This window comes from Talpa europaea (genome assembly GCF_964194135.1).
Source record: "Talpa europaea genome assembly, chromosome: 9".
NCBI classification, from domain to species: domain Eukaryota; kingdom Metazoa; phylum Chordata; class Mammalia; order Eulipotyphla; family Talpidae; genus Talpa; species Talpa europaea.
Window position 1 is genome coordinate 25171685 of NC_140076.1, and position 21302 is coordinate 25192986.

General features: G+C 58.1%; 1 protein-coding gene across 1 annotated transcript; it reads left to right on the top strand.

Annotated features, from left to right (window-relative positions):
* Nucleotides 1–1032: 1032 nt before the first annotated feature.
* Nucleotides 1033–20693, top strand: FOXO6 (forkhead box O6; the record flags this gene model as incomplete). The annotated part of the gene is made up of 2 exons (XM_084243730.1): nucleotides 1033–1624; nucleotides 19431–20693. Exons 1-2 carry the CDS (start codon nucleotides 1211–1213, stop codon nucleotides 20691–20693), a joined length of 1677 nt encoding a protein of 558 aa, XP_084099856.1. The 5' UTR covers nucleotides 1033–1210.
* Nucleotides 20694–21302: the final 609 nt, after the last annotated feature.

Consider the following 21302-nt stretch of genomic DNA (forward strand, 5'->3'; position numbering starts at 1 on the left):
ACCTCCAGCCCCAGCCCAGACTTTCCCGGGTTGGGGCGCTGCAATGTTTTAACAAGCTTTCTAGGTTGATTCTGCTCCACGTTAAACTTTGAGAATCGAGGCTCTAAAACTACGATTACGGGCACCATGAAAGCCCGCGAAGAACCCCCCCCCCCCCAGGATGAGAAGCTAGAAGTGCGAGCAAACCTGGTCCCCAAGCCAGGTATTCTGGACCCTTGCGCCCAATTCAAGACACAAAGAGGAGGGCGAGCTCGATCATCTTGTCCCATCAGATTTCTGGAACCAGACGTGGAAAGGCCGAGCGTCTGCAGGCAGGAGGCGGGGCCTTCCTCCGGGGGCGGGGGCGGGGCCGAGCGCGCCGAGCCCCGCCCCATGCCGTTGCCCCGGGAAACCCCGGGTTGTAACAATAACCCGCTGACGCGCGCCTGGGCGGGACCCCGCCGGGGCCGTGGGCCGGGCCGCCCCGCCGCGGGCCAATGGCAGGCCCGGGCCCCGCCCCCGCGCCCCCGCCCGGCGCCGAGCAGGGGCGGGGCCCCCCGCGCCTCCCCCGCTCCGCAGGCGGCGCTGTTGCGCGCCGGGGCCGCGGCGGGGCTCGCGGGGAGCCGGGAGCGCCGCGTCTCCACCCCGGCGCGGGCGGGGCGCGCGGGCGGGCCGAGGATTCCGCGGCGGCGGGCGGCGCGCTCCGCCCCCCCCCGCGCCGGGCCCGCCCCCCGCCCCCCGCCCCTCCCGAGGTGCAGCCGGCGCTGAGCGCGGCGGGCGCGGGAGCGGGCGCTGGAGCCGGAGCGGCGGCGGCGTTCCCGGGGCGGCGGCGCGGGCTCCTGCACGGGCGCGGGCTCCGGCATGGTGCAACCCGGCCTCGTCCCGGGAGAGCGGGGCCCGCGCGCGCGGCGGGCGCCGGGGGAGCGGCGCCGGCGGCGGTGGTGGCTGCAGGCGCGGGCAGGCGGCAGGTGCTAGGAGCGGAGCCGGGCGAGGTGCGTGCCCGCTGGGCTCCGGGGCCGCCGCCCCCTCGCTGCCCGCCTCTGTCCCTCCCCTCGGGCTCCCCGGCGCGCCCGGCCCCCTGTCTCCGCGCCCCGGCCCATGGCGCCCCGCGGGTGAGCCGGCGCCGCCAGGGACCCCTCCCGCGGGCCTCCCCGGGGCGCGCAGAGCCCGGAGCCGCCCGCCCACCCTGCGCGGAGCCTCCCTCCCTCCCTCGCCCCAGCCGGGCGGGACCATGGCTACGAAGCTGCGAGCGCATCAGGTGGACGTGGACCCGGACTTCGCGCCGCAGAGCCGGCCGCGCTCGTGCACCTGGCCCCTGCCGCAGCCCGACTTGGCCGGCGACGAGGACGGAGCGCTGGGCGCGGGGGTGGCCGAGGGCGCCGAGGACTGCGGGCCGGAGCGCCGGACCGCGGCCCCGGCCATGGCCCCGGCGCCGCCGCTGGGCGCGGAGGTCGGGCCGCTGCGGAAAGCGAAGAGCTCGCGGCGAAACGCGTGGGGGAACCTGTCCTACGCCGACCTCATCACCAAAGCCATCGAGAGCGCCCCGGACAAGCGGCTCACGCTCTCCCAGATCTACGACTGGATGGTCCGTTACGTGCCCTACTTCAAGGATAAAGGCGACAGCAACAGCTCGGCCGGCTGGAAGGTGGGGGCGTCCGGCTGTGGCGAGAGAGGGCATGGGGTAGCTGGCTGGGTCTCCCAGGGGCTGGGAGGTGCGTCTGGGCTCCAGGCGGGCAGTCTGGAAGGAGGCCCTGGGGCACCCCTAGGGGTCACCGAGTGTGTGCCCAGGGCGTGGGGCTGGCCAGTAGACAGGCAGAGGCGTGCTGGGAGCAGCTGTGTGCATGCTCTGCATGCGGGTGGGAGGTCTGGTGGGGTGACAAGGGACTCCCTGTCTGTCACAGACTGGAGGATCAGCCACTTTGAGGCACCCCCCGAGGGACACCTCCACTCCAGCCTTCGGGGCATATCAGAGGAACCCATTCCCAGGCCATGCACATTGGGGAGTCCCTCTTCCCCCCTCCCTCATCTTCCACCCCTGTGAGTTTGCTTTGTGTTACTCTTGTTTTACCCTCTCCACTAGGACACCCTCCTTAAAGGGCTGAGAGAATCCTTGGGGTCAGGGGCTGCTTTCCTCCCAATTTTTTTTTTTCCTATGGCCCTCCCCGGAGCCGGCCCCAGGATGAGGAGTATGACCCTGGACCCAGTCTTTCCAGTGGTGCCAGCAGATCACTCTAGGGCACCAGCCAGCCTGGGGTGGGGACCTGATCAGGTGACCTGGGATCTGAGTTCTCCAGGGGCAGCTGCTGCCCCCCTGGCCTGGATCAGTATGTTGGACTGATGATGACCCCTGCTGGTGTGAGGGTAGGGTACTGAGGGCCAGAGAGCCCTCCCTGCCCGCCCCAGGCTGTCTGCCTGCCTCTTTCCTGTCTTTCTGCTCACAGATGCATTTGGGGGGAAAGGGACGGGCAGGGGCACCCCAAGGAAGCTCGGTGCCAGCTAGTGGAAAGGGGGGGAGCCATCTTGGGAGAGGACAGGGACTTGACTGGGTTGTGACCTCCAGACCCTCCTCTGACCATCTTGCTGGGGAGGGGGGATAGTCAGTGCCTTTGGGGTAGAAAAGGTGGGGGCTGTGCCTAGGAGTGAGTTGCCAGACTCCCTGTGGGAAAAGGAGTCTCTGCAAGGGAAGCATGCCTAAGTAGAGGAAGGGGCTGTGCCTGGTTATGGCTGCAGACAGGGTCAGAGAAAGTAGGTGTGCCAGTGGAGGAGGGGAGGCTTGTGGACATGGACAGCTTAGATGCCCAGTGACTGCATTGTAGGGCCGTGCTGCCCTGAGCTGGGAACCTGTGGCACTCAGACTTCATGCTGGCAGTTTCTCTGTCTCTCAGCCCACTGTGGGGTGGGGGCACAGACTCACGTCTCCTTCTCCATCTTCTCTCTGCCCCTCTTGGACTCGGCCCTTACCACTTATTCCTCCCACGTGGGTCCTGCCCTTGGACTTTGCTCGTACCTCTCTCCCTGCTCCCCATGTACAATCCCACCTTTCCCTTTTCTGTGCAGATATGCCCTGTCCTCAAGGACACAGAATTCAGATGCCTCTTCCAGGAAGCCCTTCCCAACCCTTTTGAGCAAGCTTAAAACTCCCTCTGTTTTGGCCCTCTCCTTGTCTGTCATACGTCTTAGTCTGTTGTGTCCTACCTCATTTCCCTTCCCCACCCCACCTTTAGAAGGCAATGACAGTGTCGGAATCATTTCTGTGCCCATAGCACCCGGCATAGAGCCTGGCACTGAGGAGCCACCAGTGCATGTCTGGTGAAAGAGTGAAGAAATGGATGGATGGGTCTAAGAGAATGCTGAGGTCACGCAAGGTACTATGGGCCAGAGTAAGCCAGGAGGGCTTCCTGTGGGAGGTGAAGCTCCAGCTGGGCTTGATGGATTAGGGAAGATAAGTGAAGATGGGAAGAGAGGATGTGAGGCTAGGAGCTGGGAAAAAGCTGGAATTCAATGAGCATCTCAAGGCTCTGTGCCAGGAACCTTCAGGTATCCACACCAGGTATCACCTTTATGCCCTCAGCACGCCTTGAGGTGGGCTTTACTTTCACCATTTATAGATCTTGACACTGAGGCACAGTTGAGGTGTGAACTGCCCAAGGTCACAAAGTAGTTGGGAAAACTGGACTCTAATCCAGGTGTGTCTCCTCCGAGGTCTCAGAAAGTCTCTGAAATAGTGTCCTGCTGGCACTGGGTGTGGGAGGGGGACACTAGTGGCTTTGGAGCAGGGGCAGGTCTAAATCCTAGAATGTGATTGGGAATGTGCTGGGAGACAAATTAGTCCCATGGGTTCATTTCTCCGTCTAGTTGACTGGGGCCTGGGAAGCGGATGGGATACTCCTCTGGTTGTCAGTGAGCGACAGACCCTGGATAGGGCCCAGCCTCCTGCCTCCCCAGTGGAGGCGGTTTCCACTGCACCCTGCTGCTGGGGACACGTTGGTTCTCCCTGTGCTGGGCTCAGGATGGAAGGAGCTGCGGCATTGGAAAGGGAGCCTCAGGCTTGGGCTCATGACTTAGGCCCTGGCAGAGACCACGCAGGCACTGGAGGAAGGCAGTTCAGAAGGGCCTCTGGCCTGGCCTATCTCATCTCCTCAGTGACTGCCTTCCTACTACTCCACCCCCACACAGCTCCCATGGGAGCCCCTGTCCCTTCACTCCTGCCCGTCCCACCACCACCACCCCTCAGCCTGTCCCCATTCCCAGTCAGTCCCTCCATGGGGCTATCTCCAACTCAGCCAACCTCTGGTTAGCAGGGCCTGTGGTATATTCCAGGGGTCAGGCCCATTGTTCCTCCTTCCTTCCCCTCCCCCACATTTGAATCTCAGGGGTGTACCAACCCTGTGTTCGATAAAGTAGGGGGACCAATGGGGAAGGATTGCACCTGCTTTCAGGATGCATCAGGGCTCAACTAATTCCACACCCAATCTGTGTTTTATAGGCAGAAAGGGCTGGGGAGGGGGGCAGTAGGGATACTTCTGGGGTGCTGTTAGATTCCCTGGGGAGCCAGGCCTCCTAGAGAAGGTGGCAGTTGATCTGGATTGTCTACACTGAGGGAGGCTAGACTTTGGGGAGAAAGTCTTCTGGTGCATGTTGACTCCATGAGCAAAGGCAAGGTAGATTCATGCATGTTGGGTTTGGGAGTCAGGTGTGCCAGGCTGGAACCAAAGGCTTCTAGGAATGGCAGGGAGGTGGCATGCAAGAGGCGGAGTGAGATGGATGAAGAAGGCCCACATGCTTGGCCTTTGTCTTGTGGTCCCACCTGTGATGTGGAAGATAGTATCAGGGTGTTGTGGAGAGGAACTGAAAGAGTGGAGATCAACAGCAGGTGCAGGACACCTACCAGGCTGAAACTTGCAGAGAGGCTGGGCTTGGTGCTGGGAGCACCAACAGCAAGGCTGGTTTTATTCTCTTAGGGCTGAGGGTCTCCAGGCCTGGGACAAGGACTTGAATAGGCGGTCCCCTTCCCTCTGCCAGGTCACAGCAGTCTGTATAGCTGACGTCCAATTAGAGACTTCCATTTCCTCTCAGATGCCTCGGCCCCGCCTTTCCTAGCTGTGGACTCCTCCGGGAAGTCTTCCAGGCTGCTCTGGGTCCTGGCACTCCTTCCACTTAGTGCCCCTTGAGTTGTTCTGCCTGCTTTTGTGTTTCCTGGCTGCCAGTTCTCTTGGGAGCCCAGGCCAGGCTTGGGCGCCTCCATTCCTGTCCCCAGGCCTGGTGGGGGAGGAGCACAGTGGATGGGGACTATCCTTCTCCCTAAAGACCTGGAGCAGCCTGGTTATTTTGAGGGGTGGAGCCAGGAAGGGTGATGATACCCCCATCTGGCCCATGCTGACTAATCGGTCCTAATGGGGTGGGGGCTGCAAGGGAAGGACCATCTGAGCTATCAGGAGGAGGTCCTGCTATCACAGCCCAGGCTGAGCAGTGGCTGTGAGTGTAGGGGGCTCCCCCTTTTCCCTCCCCCGAGACTGCTCCAGCAGGGCTCCCTCCTTCTTTGTCCTCGGGGATCCCCAGCCCCAAGGGCTGGTGGGGGTGCTGGAGGAGGCGGTGTGAGCCCGGGTTGGGGGGTGTCCTCACCCCCCGCACTGCACGAGCGGGGGGCTGGCAGCTGCCCGCCTCCTGGGCACGAGCTCGTGCCAGCCGCTCCTGGCACAGTTGCTGGCACGCCCGGCAGACTCCCACGGCCACCTGCTCACACCCACCCACGAGCGCTGGCGCGCTGCGGGCCCTTCCGGCTTCCCGGGCCTCCCGGCGCCCCTCCCCCACCGCTCTCCGAGCCCCCGCCTCGGGCTCCTGCTCTCCGAGGACCCCTGGCTCCTTGGGGCCCCTGGCTCTGGTCGCCTCCCGCACGACTTGGGGGGCTCGGGAGGCCAGACAGCCGGGAGGCCCCTGGGGTAGTTGCGCCGCGAGGGAACGGGGGAGACCAGGAGGCAGCAGACAGACAGACCGACAGACAGGGTGAGGGCCCCGCCTGCCACCTGGCGCCGCTCCAGCGGGGCGATGGCGGGCAGCGCCGTGCCAGGCGGTAATTGCAGACAGACTAATTTAAAGAGATGAGACGGTTATTTTTAACTCGTGTTAAGGTAATGAACAGCGCGGGGGGTTTGCGGGTTCGAAAGTTCAGAACCCCCAGCCCCCACTTTCTGTGGGTTGGGGCCCCTCCTTACTGCACACTTGAGGACTCCAGCTTCAGGACTGACTGGGTCTGGGGGGGCCCTGACAGAGAGGGGGAGGGCTGGGAAGGCCTGGAAGGGTCGCTCCCTAGCCAGGCTCACATCCCATCAAGTCCTGACCAAGGTCCTTCCCAGAGGTATTAACATCCCTGTTTCTCCTGTGGGGAAGTGACTTGCCGCAGGGTCACATACCTAGGTAGAGGCAGGCCTGGGAATTGAACCCCCTTCCTTTTCTGTGCCTTTGGGGCTGGAGGACAGGCTTGTGTTTGGACTGTGGAAGAGTCCGGCTTGTTCCTTGCAGCCCATCTTCTGTCTTTCAGGGGCAGCTGGTGGGGTCCTGGCAGCCCTCTGTCTTGTGAGGGGTGAAGGGAGATTCTGGAACCCAGTGCACATCCTCTAGGATGTGGGTGTACCAGCTACAGTCATGGCAGTCCCCTTCTCACTTCACGGTCTCCCCTGCCTCCTGGCTGACTCCCCGGCACCCCCTCCCTATTTGCTTCCTGTGGGTCAGCCTCCAACCTGAGGGTAGGTACCTGGGAAGCAGGAAATACCCACTCCTCCCACTTCCTAGTCTAGGGCAGGTGGAGAGTCCTGCCCAGGTTAGGCACCCAACACTTTCCACTCCTCTTCCCCAGCTCATCTCTTCTTACGCATGGGCAGTGACTGATAGCTGGGGCTGCTGGACCATCTATGCTAGACAGGTCTTCAGGGTGTCAGGGTTGACTGCCTTCTGCCTGGCAGTGGCATCTCACTGGAGCATCATTCGGGGTGTCCTAGTTCAGTCAGTTGGAGCTCCGGAGCTGGGAATAGCTGAGGAGTGGACAGAGCACCTGTAGGGGAACCTGACCCACTGTTATATGTTCCCTGGAACAGAGTTCCCTTCCATTGGCTCCTCAGTATTCTCCTCTCTGTTCAAAGGGCCTTAACTCAGTCTCTGACCCTTTGGGGGCAGTGGCTGACAGACCCTTTGGTTCTAGGCACCGCAGAGGGATAGGTGAGACCGAGGGCATGCAGTGCTGATAGGACTTCGCACGGGTGGAAGCATGTGAGCATAGGAGTGGGTGAACTTGAACTTGGGACTCCTGCTCGGAGATGTCTGCCCGGCCTCTGGCAGTGCCCAGGTGGCAAACATACTCTGGCACAATGAAGGGAATGCTCTTGGCAGTCCCAGCTGGCCCCCAAAGCTGGCAGATGGGGGGTGCAGGGTGTTGGGTGGGCATTAACTGAGGCTCTGGGGCCCCAGTAGGGCGCTCAGGGGGACAGCTGGATCTGGAGTACCCCCCTTCCTCCTGGCACCCTGGTTACCATGGAAACAAACTCCTGTTTGGGAGGGTTTGGCTGTTTGCTGCCTCTCCCCACCCCCCAACCCATATGTGGAGGTGGGAGGGGGGCCAGGTGGCGTGTGGGGGAGGGGCCTCCCACACCCTCCCCCCAGGGCCTCCCTCTTTGCAGAGAAACCTTTCTGGTCTCTAAGTGTGTGTGTGTAGGGGTGGGGGGACTACCCTTGTGAGAAAGGGAACAAGATTTAAGAGAATTAATGACTGGTGCTAGGCAGTCAGTTGGGCACTTGACAAACTCCCATTTCTTCCTCCCTGGGTCCACATTCATAGCCCCATTTTGCCATTGAGGAAATGGAAGCCCAGAAAGATGAAGTCACTTGGCTAAGGCAGTGCAGCTGGGACTTGGCCGAGCCTGGATTGAGATACAGACCTGTCTGTTCCCACCGTATTTCACCATCTCCCATTGCCGGTGCAGCCTCAGCCCCGCACAGCAGCCAGCCCTCCCACCCCAAGGCTCGCTCAAACTCTAGAACGCTCTGGGGTGCCTCAGTCCAGGGATCCAGCCAAGGCCAAACTGTTCTGTTTGGACCCCTGGGCCCTGCTGACCTTGTCCAGGCCCTTCTTCCCTCCCACTCCCCTGCTGCCTCTCATCTCACATGCCGCCCTCATATTGCCACCTTTACACCTGACAGTGGAGTTCTCAACCCACACCCACTGCCATTGTCATATGCTCACCAAGGCAGCGATCAACTCTCATTGACTGATCCCTTGGGACACCCTGCAGAAACTGGGCGGGGTGCTTGGGTGGTTGGAACAAAGACCCACTTCCTAGGAGATTCTGGAACCCAGTGCATCTCCTTGAGAATTTCTGCCTTCAGTTCTTCATTGTTGGCAAACCTGGCTGATGATCAGAGTCACCTGTACACTTTTAGATAACAGAGGTTTCCAGTCCCCATCTCAGACCCTCTAAGAGCAGACTCTCAGTAGGTGGGCTTTGAAATCTGTGGTTTAGCAGATCTGTCTGGTGAACGGTGAGATTGTGAACCACTGCTTTAGATGGTCACTTCCTGGGCTCTCGTTTGTTCCTTCTGTTCCTGGTGTGCACCAGTGTCTCCGAGCAGTCTGCCCAGAGTCCCTCCTCTTCCTTACTCTTTTTGGGTCCTCTAGAGAATTGAGCCCGCTGCAGTCAGTTCCACGGGAATGACTTCCCCTGCCCTCATCTCTTAGAATGTGGTGTTAGGATGTGAATGCAGAGAATGGAGCCAGCAGCCAGGGTGGAGGCTCTCTGCCTCCGGGCCTCTGGCTGTAGGAGGGAGGGGAAATGTTGATGTAAATAATCATCGAGGCTCACTGGAACTGGAACTAGGCCAGAGGGGGACAGGGCGTTGCAGTCCCTGTTCTCTGACAGCTCCCCGTTTGATGGAGGAGACAAGTGTACAAACACAATTTAGTGCTGTTCCTAAGGGTCCAGTCTTGGGCCCTCGGTGTGACACTCGTGTTGGCCTCCTGGTCCCAGTCAACTTCTCTGGCCATGTCACTTCTGACCCTTGCTTTGGTCATACGGGACTGTTCCGGCTCAGGCTTCCCCAACCATGTGCCATTACATTCATGATTTCATTTTGTTCTCACAGCAAGCTGGTACTGCAACTCTTCCCATTTTACAGACGAGGAAACTAGGACTGAGAAACATGGTGGCTGTCACAGTATGATAGAAATGAAACTTCCCCAGGCTAATTCCTCCTGAGCCCAGTGCTCTGGCCAGGCCATTCCAGGATGACCTCCCAGGCCCATGGCCCTTCTCCCATCATTGTCTCTTTGCTGCCCCTTGGAGTTGGATCCCAAGGCTTCCAGTGTAGCGATGGTTTCTGGATCCCTGGAGTTCTTTCCGAGACAGAGCCCTCACAGAGAGCAGTGCTAACCCAGCCTGGTGGGTGCTCCCACCTTCTCTCGCAGACCCCAGGACTTCTTGCAGCTTTCTTGTTCACTTTCACCCAGTCTCACCCCCGCAGCACCCAGTATACAGTGCTCCCTGCAGAGGAACTGGACTGGCTCCTTGACCTTCAGGTACCACAGGTCAAACTGGGGAGATGGGAACTCCTGATTTTGATTTCAGGATAAAAACTCTTCAAGGTCATGATGGGAAGCCAGAGGCATGGGTATGTGGAGGTAGAGCAGGAGAACCAGACAAAAGAATATCAAACCCTCTAGATCAGACTTTTTAGGAGCCTCACAGGGTCTGGTTGTGTTGCCAAAGCCCAGCAGGAGTTGAGGCTGAAGTAGCAAGCAGGGACCGAGGATGAGTGACCGAGGAATGGCACTCTAAGCTGTGGGGATGGGGGCATGGGGTTGTGTGGAGAGTGGACACACTGGCTCATGTGGGCCTACTACTGGGTCCAGGGGAGAAGTTGAGCCTGCGAGAGGGTGGAGGCCCAAAGAGTCCAAATGCCAGGCCTGAGGTGCCATGCAGTACCTTTTAGTGCCTTGAGAATCTTGGAGGTGAGACAGAGTGGTGTGGTTGGAGCCTTGGAGGTTAGCAGGGACACCATCCTAGTTCTGCCCACTCACCTGGGGACACTGAGCCTCAGTTTCTTCCTTTATAAAATGGGATAATAGTAGGACTTTTGCTGTGAGAGTTATAGGAAAGATATATATAAAGTCCCCAAGAAACCTTAGCAAACATCATTAGTGTTACTCATTGTGCAGCGAAAAGAAAAGAATCGTTTCTTCAAGGTCTTGTTAGACAGGGTTCTCAGGGCCCTGACCCCTAAGAGACTGTGTGTGTGTGTGTGTGTGTGCGCGCTGGGCGTGTGGTGGAGTGGGAGGCCCTTCCTCTAAAGCTCTTTTTCTTTCCAGAGATTCAGGATGTTCCAAACTTCATCTTGCCCCTAGGTTGACCCCCTGCTTTCCCTCCAGAATCTTCCCCATGGGCTTGGGAGGCAAGCAGTTGGGTTTTGGGCTCCCTAGTTTTATTGATGAAAAATGATTTCCTCAAAAATCACTCTTGAACCAGGGCTGTCTGCCCTTGGATACCAGTTCCTCTTTGCCCAGTGGCAGGCTGTGTGGCCTTGGGCATGGCCCTTCCCTCTCTGACTCTGAGTCCTATCTAGAGACCCTGGTTCTCCTCCCCCAACACTCTGGGAAGATGTGGTGCCTCCTCCACCCTTGCTATCCCCTCCCCCTGTCCTCAGCTGGCCTAGCCTCCTTGTAACCTGAGCTGGGGCTGTGGGGGAAGGGGCTTGCCCAGGGCCAGAGGCACCTGCCAGCTGAGCAGATGTGAGGGGATAGAGGCCCCCAAGGGGATCTCCTCTCTAGCTCCTGGAGGCCAGGCTAGGGCAGGCAGTGCGCCACACACACCCAGCCCTGGCCTCTGTCCTCTGCACCCGAGCGCCTGGAGCACTGGTTCACTTTTTAGCACATTCAGTGCTCTGACTTATCCTGCAAGGATCCCCCCAGTCTCCAGGAGAGGACAGATGGCAGATGCAGGCCGGTGCCCCTGTTTGGGTGGGCTGCCCTGGGCCCTGGTGCCACTTGGCAGGGGGACAGAGGGCCAAGGGTGTCCCCCAGGGTAAGGCCAGTGTCTGTGCGGGTGGCCGTGCCCCTGGGAGAGCAGATGGTTCTCTTGGCATCATGCCCATTCTTCCTCTTTCCCCTTAGGAGCCAGCCTGCAGGGCTGGGGCACAGCTGCTGGGCCCTCTCCAGAGCCTGCCCAAGGCAGTGCTGGGTGAGGTCACTGCAGCTGCTCCCAGGGCCTAGGGCAGGAGTGTGGGGAGGTGCTATGAAGAGAGGGTGGGGGCGCAGTCTGAGGAGAGACGCAGAGTGGCCTGAAAAGCTTTGTATTTATGGATCCCATTTAATTGTGGATGAGTAAAAAAAGCATTTGTGGAGGGGTTGCTGAATCAGTGTGGATACCCTCTCCAACCCCTATGATCTTTTGCCTCCACCCTGGATTTTCTTCTAGAGGCATCTCAGGTTGGGAGGAAAGTGAGGGCCCTGTGTGTGTGTGCACCATCTCTTATACTATATGACTTTGGACAAGTCAGTGTGTCCCTTGGATCCTCAGTTTCTCATCTGTAAAATGGGAATAATAAACCACCTCAGAGAGTTGTTACAAAGACCCTATCAGATTTTAATTTCTGAGTGCCAACATAATGCATGGCACATGGTCAATGCCCAGCAAATGGTAGTTCCTTGCCCTCCCTATTTTCCTGAATTCTGAGGAGCCAGGGAGGCCTAAGGGAAAGTAGGGAGGTAGCAGAGGCAGCAGGAACTTGAGAGGAAACTCAGAGGGAGGAGGCAAGGTTTGGCTCTCTGGCCTGAGGTTTTGCTTAGCAGAAACTGCACAGAAATGCCAGGTCTGAGTGGCTCGTGGCTGCCGAAAGCACCATCCCATGTGCTGACCTATTGTGAACCAAGGATTGTCCTTTAGGGTTCAAATGGGGAGAGAGATGTGCAGTTGGAACCCAGTTTGTAGTTGGATTTCTGTAGTAGCACAGAGGTGGGATGACCATCTTTAGCATTTGCAGCAGGAACTGCTGCCGCAGAGAGAGAGAGAGGCAAAGGGAACAGAGTGTGCAAAGGTATGAAGGTAGAAACATCCAGGTGGCTGGAGGCCCAGATGGACTTGAGGAATGGAGATGATGAGGCAGAGGAGCATCAGAGGGTTCTTAACATCAGTCTGGAGTTAAACCCCAGCCCATGGGTGATGAGGAGCCTTAGGCTTTTGAGTAGGGGTGAGCTTGAACTTTGCGGCTGTTTTGTCTGCTGTCTCTGGGGTGGGGGATGTCAGTTCCTCTCCTTTGACCTCTTGCCTTGCATTGGACTTCTCGTTCCTCCTGGCCCATGACTGTCCCTTTCTGTTCCATTGCTGATGCCACTCCCACTTACCTGTTGACACCTCTGGCCCTGATGCCCTCACCTGCTGTTTTACCCCTTCTCCACTGCAGATCCTAGTACCAAGGATTTGCACATGGCCTCAGATCTCTGAGGTCATCCAGGTCTCCCTTTCTGCCAGGAATCCTGCCTGGACCGAGCAATCCAGCTTTACCCCAGGCCGCAGGGCAGGGCAACCCTCGAGAGGCTGTGAGTCTGACTGACACAGGTGTGTGTTCCTGAGTCAGAATGGGGTGGAGGGAGGGGAAGGAGGGGAGAACAAGGGCTGCTCCTGGGATTCTGAAACAGGGAGGGGATGAGATTCTTCACATGTGGGATCTTTCCAGGGCCCATCCCTCCCCATCGATGCCAGGGTTGTTCCCCTCTCTGACAGGAGAGGCCCAAAATCACATGGATGAAGTTGGGATTCCAACACCTGCCCTTGACATTTCTTCGTGGGGGAAGGGAAGGAAAGGAGGGAGGGAGGAAACGGGATTTCTGGAGGGGATCAGAGCACTCACACAGCCCCAGAAGTGGTCTCTGCTTAGGGGGGCACCAAGGGAGGTACTGGATCATCACCAGACAGGCAGGGTCAGCGTCTCAAGGGAGGGTGGGCTCAGCCTTAGACAGCGATGGAAATTGGAAAGGCATCCACACTTGGCCTTGGGCCAGATCCTAGACTGAACTGGGAGGGTTCTGAGTCCTGTAGATGCCAGGGAGACCAGGATGTAGCACAGGCTTTATCGTGAGTATGGGTGAGAGATGTGAATCTCCAGTTTGATAAAAACCAGAAAGCTTGGTCTTGAGAACCAAGGCAGTGATAGCAATTGGGGTGGGCAACAAAACTGTGTCCCCTGCCACTTTGTAGGTGTTGGTAGAAAGAACCCTGGCTTTGGAATTCAGTAACCCCAAGACCCAGGACTGTCTATCACTTTTCAGCTTTGTTACCATGGGAGTCATTTAATCCATTCAAGTCTTAGTTTACCCACTTTGTCAAATAGCAGTTTCTACTTATAGGATGGTTTTTAGGATCTAAATAAGAAATTATCTAAAGAACCTATCTAGTAGGCAGTGCCCTTCTCCTGCCTTAGTATTTGAAACCTGTGCCAGTGGTATGCTCGAGCCAGCTTGTGAGAGCCAATCGTGTACATTTCTTCCCAGTTCTGCACTCAGTGATATCATGCTGGCAGCTTAAAATTGGCTATGATGGGTGTATCCTTACCACAGAAATCAGCAATAGCTACAAAGAATATCAGGTGGGGTGTTTTCCCCTCCTAGAGAGCTAGAGGGAATTCATCTTGTGGGCCTTCTAGCTCTAAAAGGCGACAAAACAGAAGGTAGGGTAATGGTGTCACACTTGCTGGGCCAAGCAACCTAGAACACTAAGTCCAAGGTTCTTTGGGTCTGGGGATATTGGGCATGGTCATAGTGCCAGACAGCCTCTATGGGCAGGGTATAGCAAATGGTAGGACTCTTCTTTCCTCCACATATCTCCTTCCATCCTCACCTTCTCTCCAAGAGATCTGGCAGGCTCTGGCTAGAGAAGTAAGATTGGATGAGGTTGAGCTATCAGAGAATGAAGCTGTGCTGGGAGGAGAAATGAGGTTGTACTGGAAGATAAATGAGGTTGTACTGTCAGGGAATGAGGTGGTACTTGGAGGCAAGGTGAGGCTGCATTATTAGATAAATGGGGTTTCACTGTCAGGGATGAAGTGTACTTGTAGGAGAGATGACGTCCTGCTGGATCAGGCAGGTTGCACCGTCAGAGAACACAGCCACGCCACAGGAGGAAGGAGAGCCTCCGACTTGGAGGATAAATGAGGATGTCCTGCTGGATAAATGAGGGAGCCCGTCAGGTGAATGGAGTGCTGTTAGCAAATGAGGTTGTACTTGCTGGATAAATGGGACTGGTGTGCTGGATAAATGGGGTTGTGCTGTCAGATGAATGTATTACTGCTTGTGGGCGAAGGGTGTCCTGGGAATAGATGAGGGTGTCCTGCTGGATAGATGAGCTGCCGCCACCAAATGGATCAGATCCTGTCCACGAGGGAGGCACCGTCAGCAAGGACGAGGTTATTCTGCTCCCCTTGGGGCTCCTGGCGTATTTTCTGGCTTAGGTGGTATAGGCTGTGAGACACCTTAGTCCCAGAAAGCCCTGTGTTCCCAAGTTTGTTTGGGGAGCCAAAGAGAGCAGGCTGAGGTGGGCAGTTGCATCATTCACCTGGTGATGCCTTCTTCCCCTCGCACAGTAACCGACTTCTCTCCGTGTTTCCCTCTGGATCGTGCTGTACCTGATTTTCTCCATCCTGTCTTGTCTCTCATGGTGTTCTGTGTTCCCTTCGCTCAGCCTGGTTTGGAGAAGCCACTGTCATGTGACAGCCACTCTTTCCAGTCTCATTTAATTCTCCTTGCAACATAATATTACTCCACCTTTATTCTTTTTCTCTCTCCATCACACATTCATTCAACAAACATTTACTAACTGCCAACCACATGGGGGGTACAATAAGAAAGGGCTGAAAATCTCTCTTGAAACTTATAATCTAACATGAGGGACACCAGGCAGTAAATAATAAACACACTATAAATCAATTATATATTAATTGATATCATTGCTTTGAACAATTTAAAGCAGGGTAAGGGGACCAAGAAATGGCAAGGAAGAGGAGCAATTGTTAAAAGAGTGGTCAAAATCAGCCTCATTGCAAAAGGTGACATCTGAACAAAGACTTCCAGAAGCTGAGAGGTGGATGTGGGCCTCTGGGCCAACTGTGTTTCCCCTGAGACAGAGGCCCCAAGGGGGGACTGTTCCTGGCAGGTTGGAGGAACCAGGGACAGGGATCGATAGTGTTGGAGAAAGTCTGAGCAGTCCTGGGGGTTCTTGTGGGCTATAGCAAAGCCTCTTTTCTTTATTTTGAGGGAGATGGGGGCATCAAGGGTGGGACTGGATGTGATCCAAGGTATTTAAAGATCACTCTGGCTGTTGAGTGGTGGACTGTAGGGGAGTGGGGGTGGAAGCCGGGGGGTCATTTGAGGAATGGAGGTTCAAAGTGTCTTGCCTCAGGTTGCATGGCCAATGAGTGCTGGAGCCAAAATTGGAATCCAGCTCGAAAACCAGAGCTCACATGTACTTTGCCCTGCGCTAGCCTCCTCTCCCTATGGGGTGGCGCCATAAGGGGGTAGCCTCCCTGAACCAGGTTCTGAGGCAAAATGGAAGGGGATGGGTTGTCATCCATTGTCCCTTCCCCCTGTTCCCTCATGGTCTCCTTGAGACCCCAAATCAGGGAGGTCTTCTCTCACCTGGGAACTCGCACCAGGCTCGCAGGGAGGTTTGGGAGGTGTGGCGCCCCAGAAGCCAGGCCCAGCTCTGGGCACCAGGGGAGCCCGGGCATGCTGGGGCCTTGGCTGTGGTGGCGGGTTGCTAGGCGACTCGGAGAGGGAGCCCTGGTTACTGCTGCCTGGCAGAGGCGTCTCCCTCCTCTGCCTCCCTCACCTCCTCCGTGGCCTCTGGCCTCCCAGGAGGCCTTGTGGGCGAGTTGTGATCAGTGCTTGCCACTGGATCTTGGCGGGGAACTCTGATTGGTACCAGGTGGCTGGGCCCTGAGGAACCAGACTGGGCTGCAGGGCCTGGGCTTCCCTCATGGGGCACGGCCCTGGTGCACACCTGGTTCAGAGCCCAGCTCAGCAGTCAGAAGCCTTGTCCTTGCCCACCTGGGCCATCTCCCTGGTTTAACCTGGCAAGGAACGGCAGCCCTATAGGCCTCAACTGCCCCATCCATCTGGCCTGCACAGTCCCTTCCCCATGGTCTTGTTTTCTGTGAGTGTGCAAGGTGGGGGTGGGGGGACTGTTGAGCTGGCAGGGCCCAGGTACCCCGCCCATACCCCCTGGTGACTTGAGTGTGTAACACTCAAGTTTTGCATTAGGCTTCATTTATGAAGAGTTCCCTTGCTTTAGGAAAAAAAAAAAAAAATTAAAAGCCTCTTGACTGGATGATCCCAAGAACTTTCAGTGTCAAACTGAAAGGTACCCCAAGTATAGTGGACCCATCTCATCAGTTTAGGGGTAGGGATACTGAGGCCCAGAGAGGAGGAGGAACTTGCCCCAGGTCAGGTTTGGTGGTGTAGAAAGAGCACCAGACTGGGGGTCAGAGGCTTGGGCTTGAATCCCTGCTCTGCCGTTAGGTTCTGAGTGACCTTGGGCAAGTCCTTTCCCTGGGCTGGACCAGCAGTGGTTTCAGGTTGGGGCTCAAGCTCTTAGGGGTACCTAACTGGGCAGAAAACAGAGTGGGAGAGGCCGCAAACTTTCAGGGGCTTGGAGCAAGTGTTTTTTTAGGGTAGTCTGAAATATTTTTATATTCAGAAAATTTAGATGTTATGAAGTACAATGCGAAATAACCTTAAATTCTAAAATAGAAAAAACTTAGGGGAAAATCTGACCTTGCAACATGCCCCCAGTCTCCCCAGGCTGCCAGCTTCTAGGGATAGTTTACATGGAAAATGTGAGAAGCACTGGAATACTGGCTTCCTCAGATTCTTTGGAAATTCCTGGCTTGTTTCTCTCCCATGGTGGAATGCGATGTCCTTTAGACTCAGAGACTAACCTGAAATCAATACCTGACTCTGCCACTTAAACTGTGTGACACTGGCAACTTATATAACCTCTCTGAGCCTCACTCTCCTCATCTTGAGGTAGGGATCACAATCCCTGACTTGTATGGAGTCTGACAGAATGATTAGTGAGATGAAGTACTTATAACACCCAGGGCTTGAATAGGCAGGTACTGAGTAGGTGCTGATGCTTGGCAATGCCCTCCTCCTCCCCATACCTCCCTGCTGGCACACAGTGACTTTGATAGAGAAGTGTTGCCTGACTGACCTCCAGAAGTTGGGAGGGGGAGTCGCTGGTAAGCCAGATACTCCCAGAGGGGAAGAGAACCAAGGCCTCCTAGGCCCTAGATCACAGGTGTGGGGGAGGGGCTGGGGAGCCAGGTGCAGGGGCGGGAGCAAGAAGGGGTATCTACTTGAGGGAGCACCACTCCCTGGAGGTCCAGCTCCCCTCCTCCCAGAGCCCCAGGAGAAGCCAGGCAGGGCTAGGCTGGGAGGGGCCTTGGAGCCCTAGCTGTCTTCTCCTAAGACCAGAAAGTGCCAACTGTAGGGAGCCCGGAGCCCTCAAGAGGCAGGTTAGTACCTGAAGCTAGAGGTGAGTGGTGGAGGGCACAGCAAGAAAGAAGTCTCCTCCTGGAGCTTGGTGTGAAGAAGGCAGGAGGGAGAGCCCCTGTGGTTTAGTGGTTATGGGCTAGGCGACCGATGAGTTACGAGCAGGTCTATGTGTTGGGCAGATCTGGGGTGATACCTGGTGTGGCTGCCTGTGGGACTGTGGGCAAATTACATCATGCCTCTGGGCCTCTGTTCCCTGGTCCATGAGATGGGTAATGCCAGCTGCCCAGGGTTGCCGGTGCCCAACACAGCCTGATATTAAGGGAGTAAAGATAGCAGATCTGTGGGGTGATCTAAGACGTGAGGTCTTCTGCAAATGTACCAGTTGCATTCACTAAACACATGCTCCACACATTATCTCAGGTAATGAGCTGAGGGCCTTCCAAGGTGGTTACTGAATGGCACTCACTATTTTTAGTGCATCGAGGCCCCGAGGCTCACAGAGGTTGGTCAGCCCCTGGTCACACCAGCTAGGTGACTGAAAAAGGCCAGGCATCCTGCCCTGTCCCAGGCCTGTGCTGTGTCCACAGCAGTGTCTGAGGCTGGAGGTCAAGACCACCAGGTGGGAGGTTCCAGAGGTGGGTGTGGCAGACCCAGCAGAGTTCAGCTTCTCCAGGTTCCTGTGGGGAGCCAGGTCATTCTACCTGGGACTCCCCTGTCTTCCTCTATCTCAGGACAGGCCTGGCAAAAGCAGGCCTGGGGAGCAGTAGAGACCTGCACAGCAGAAATTTAAAAGAGGATATGTGCATGGGTGGCAAAGGTTAAGTTTAGGGAATACCCAGGGACAGCAGAAAGGCATAATGTAGCCTTGGGCAAGCCATTTCACCTCTCTGAGTCTTGGCTGTACATGGGATTTATGCTACCTGCTTGTGGGAATTTTATGAATATTCCATCGAGAAGGGGCTTTACTGGCAGAGCTGTTCTTCAGATGGTCCTGGTGAGGAGGGTGGACTGCATGAGGGTGGACTTCCCCCAAATGATAGCCTGGGGAGCTGGACTGGTAGGCATTGATCAGAGATTGGATCTGAGGTTTCTATGACCAAAGGATAATGGATGTGCTTTGAGGGGCTTGCTATAGGATCCAAGGCCTCTGTGGGGTTCACAGAAGAATTGGGGTAAATCTCTGAAAAAATCTCAGCCCTGTGCTCCTCTTGAGGACCCCCAGTCTATTCAGCTTTTCCTGGCCAGGCCCTCCCAGCAAAGGGTTAACAGTTTTCTCTACCTGCAGTTGCATTTTAAAGACACGAAATTAAAGCAGGTAATTTATTCTCCCCACACACGAAAGAGCAATTAGTTCTAAACAGGGCTTAATCAGTCACCGCGAGATTGATTTCTGGAGCCCTGGGTTTTCGGGCTCCTGGCACCATGCCAGGCTGGGGAGGGAGGGGGGCGGACAAATGAGCCGTGTTGGCATGAGCCCTTACATAATCTGCTGGGGGGCCCATGCAGCCTGGCTAACTCCGGGTGGGGCTTGGCTGAGTTGGGGAGAGGGGTCCTGCTCCCCGGCTGCAGCCACCTTAACAGTAGCCCTCAGGGTACATGTAGGCCTCCAGGGAGAGGCGAGGCCCAAAGCTCCAGCCCAGCTCCAGCCACTGGGCACCATCAGCTGGGGGCCTGGGAGAGGGAAAAGGTGGTGTGGTTCTGGGGTCAGGGATGGGTGTTCTGGGTTTGTCCAACCTGGTACTTAACACCTGTTTCCCCCAACCCTGTTTACCCCCCTCACCCTTCGACTGTCCCTATTTCCTGCCCCCTTTTCTGTTCTGCCTCCTTCCTCTTATGCTCTCACTTCTTTGCTCTGTTTTCTCTCTTTCCCCCACGGCCTCCTCACCTCCCACTCCCCCACCTCTGCCCTTGTCTCCGGCCACAGAACTCCATCCGGCACAACCTGTCGCTGCACACCCGTTTCATCCGCGTGCAGAATGAGGGCACCGGCAAGAGCTCCTGGTGGATGCTGAACCCTGAAGGAGGCAAGACTGGCAAGACCCCGCGGCGCAGGGCCGTGTCCATGGATAATGGGGCCAAGTTCCTGCGCATCAAGGGCAAGGCCAGCAAGAAAAAACAGCTGCAGGCACCTGAGCGAAGCCCGGATGACAGCCCCCCGGGGGCCCCGGCCCCAGGGCCCGTGCCCGCCGCCTCCAAGTGGGCCACCAGCCCGGCCTCGCACGCCAGCGACGACTACGAGGCGTGGGCTGACTTCCGCGGCGGCGGGAGGCCCCTGCTCGCAGAGGCAGCTGAGTTGGAGGACGACGAGGCCCTGGAGGCCCTGGCGCCGTCCTCGCCGCTCATGTACCCAAGCCCGGCGAGCGCGCTGTCCCCGGTGCTAGGCGCGCGCTGCCCCGGGGAGCTGCCCCGCCTGGCCGAGCTCGGAGGCCCGCTGGGCCTGCACGGCGGGGGCGCGGGGCTGCCCGAGGCCCTGCTGGACGGCGCGCAGGACGCTTACGGGCCGCGGGCGCGCGCCGGGACGCCCGCCTACTTCGGAGGCTGCAAGGGCGGCGCCTACGGCGGGGGCGGGGGCTTCGGGCCGCCGGCGCTGGGCGCGCTGCGCCGCCTCCCCATGCAGACCATCCAGGAGAACAAGCAGGCGAGCTTCGCGCCGGCCGCCGCGCCCTTCCGACCCGGGGCTCTGCCCGCGCTCCTGCCGCCCCCGCCGCCCGCGCCGAGGCCCGGCCCCGTGCTGGGCGCGCCCGGGGAGCTGGCGCTGGCCGGCGCGGCCGCCGCCTACCCAGGCAAGGGGGCGGCCCCCTATGCGCCGCCGGTGCCCTCGCGCAGTGCCTTAGCCCACCCCATCAGCCTTATGACGCTGCCCGGCGAGGCGGGCGCCCCCGGCCTGGCGCCGCCGGGCCACGCGGCCGCCTTCGGGGGCCCCCCCGGGGGCCTCCTGCTGGACGCGCTGCCCGGGCCCTACGCGGCCGCCGCCGCCGGGCCCCTGGGCGCCGCGCCCGACCGCTTTCCGGCCGACCTGGACCTTGACATGTTCAGCGGGAGCCTCGAGTGTGACGTCGAGTCCATCATCCTCAACGACTTCATGGACAGCGACGAAATGGACTTCAACTTCGACTCGGCCCTGCCTCCGCCCCCGCCCGGCCTGGCCGGGGCCCCACCCCCCAACCAGAGCTGGGTGCCCGGCTGAGGGCCGCCTCCGGTGCCCTTGGCGCCCCCGCCCCGCCCAGCCCCAAGGGGCCTCTGTCTTCCCATCCTGATTCCCGGGTCCCCACCCCTCATTCCAGCTGCATGGGAGGGTCCAGGAGGCAGCCCCAGCCCTGCTAGAGGCCTCCCGCAGAAGCTGGCCACTGAGGGAGGGGGGAGGGAGGGCCTGGGGGACCCCATCATTCCTGCCCCGGCTCCTGAGACCCTCTGCTTCCGCGGCCAGGCGGGAAGTCTGGGAGTGGAGGCTGAAATCCAGGCAGGGTGGGGAGGTGAGGAGCCGGGAGCACCGCGCTGGTCTGGTCGGAGAAGACACCCGCCGGAGATGGGGGCCGGGGACGTCTCCAAATCTTTTCAGTTTTTTTTTTTTTTTTTTTGCGGGGTCTTCGCCGTGACAAATCGCCCTCCCCAAACTCCGATCGGTTTCCCCAGTGACACTTTCCCACTGGCCTTAGCCTCCCGCCATCCCAAGCCAGGAACCCCCTTCCTAAAACACACTCACACCGACCTGTTGGCTGTTCAGCCAGGAGCTGTCCTTCAGCCCCAAGCACCCCGACTCCACCCCTACGGCTCAGCCCCAGCCTCCCAAGCCCCA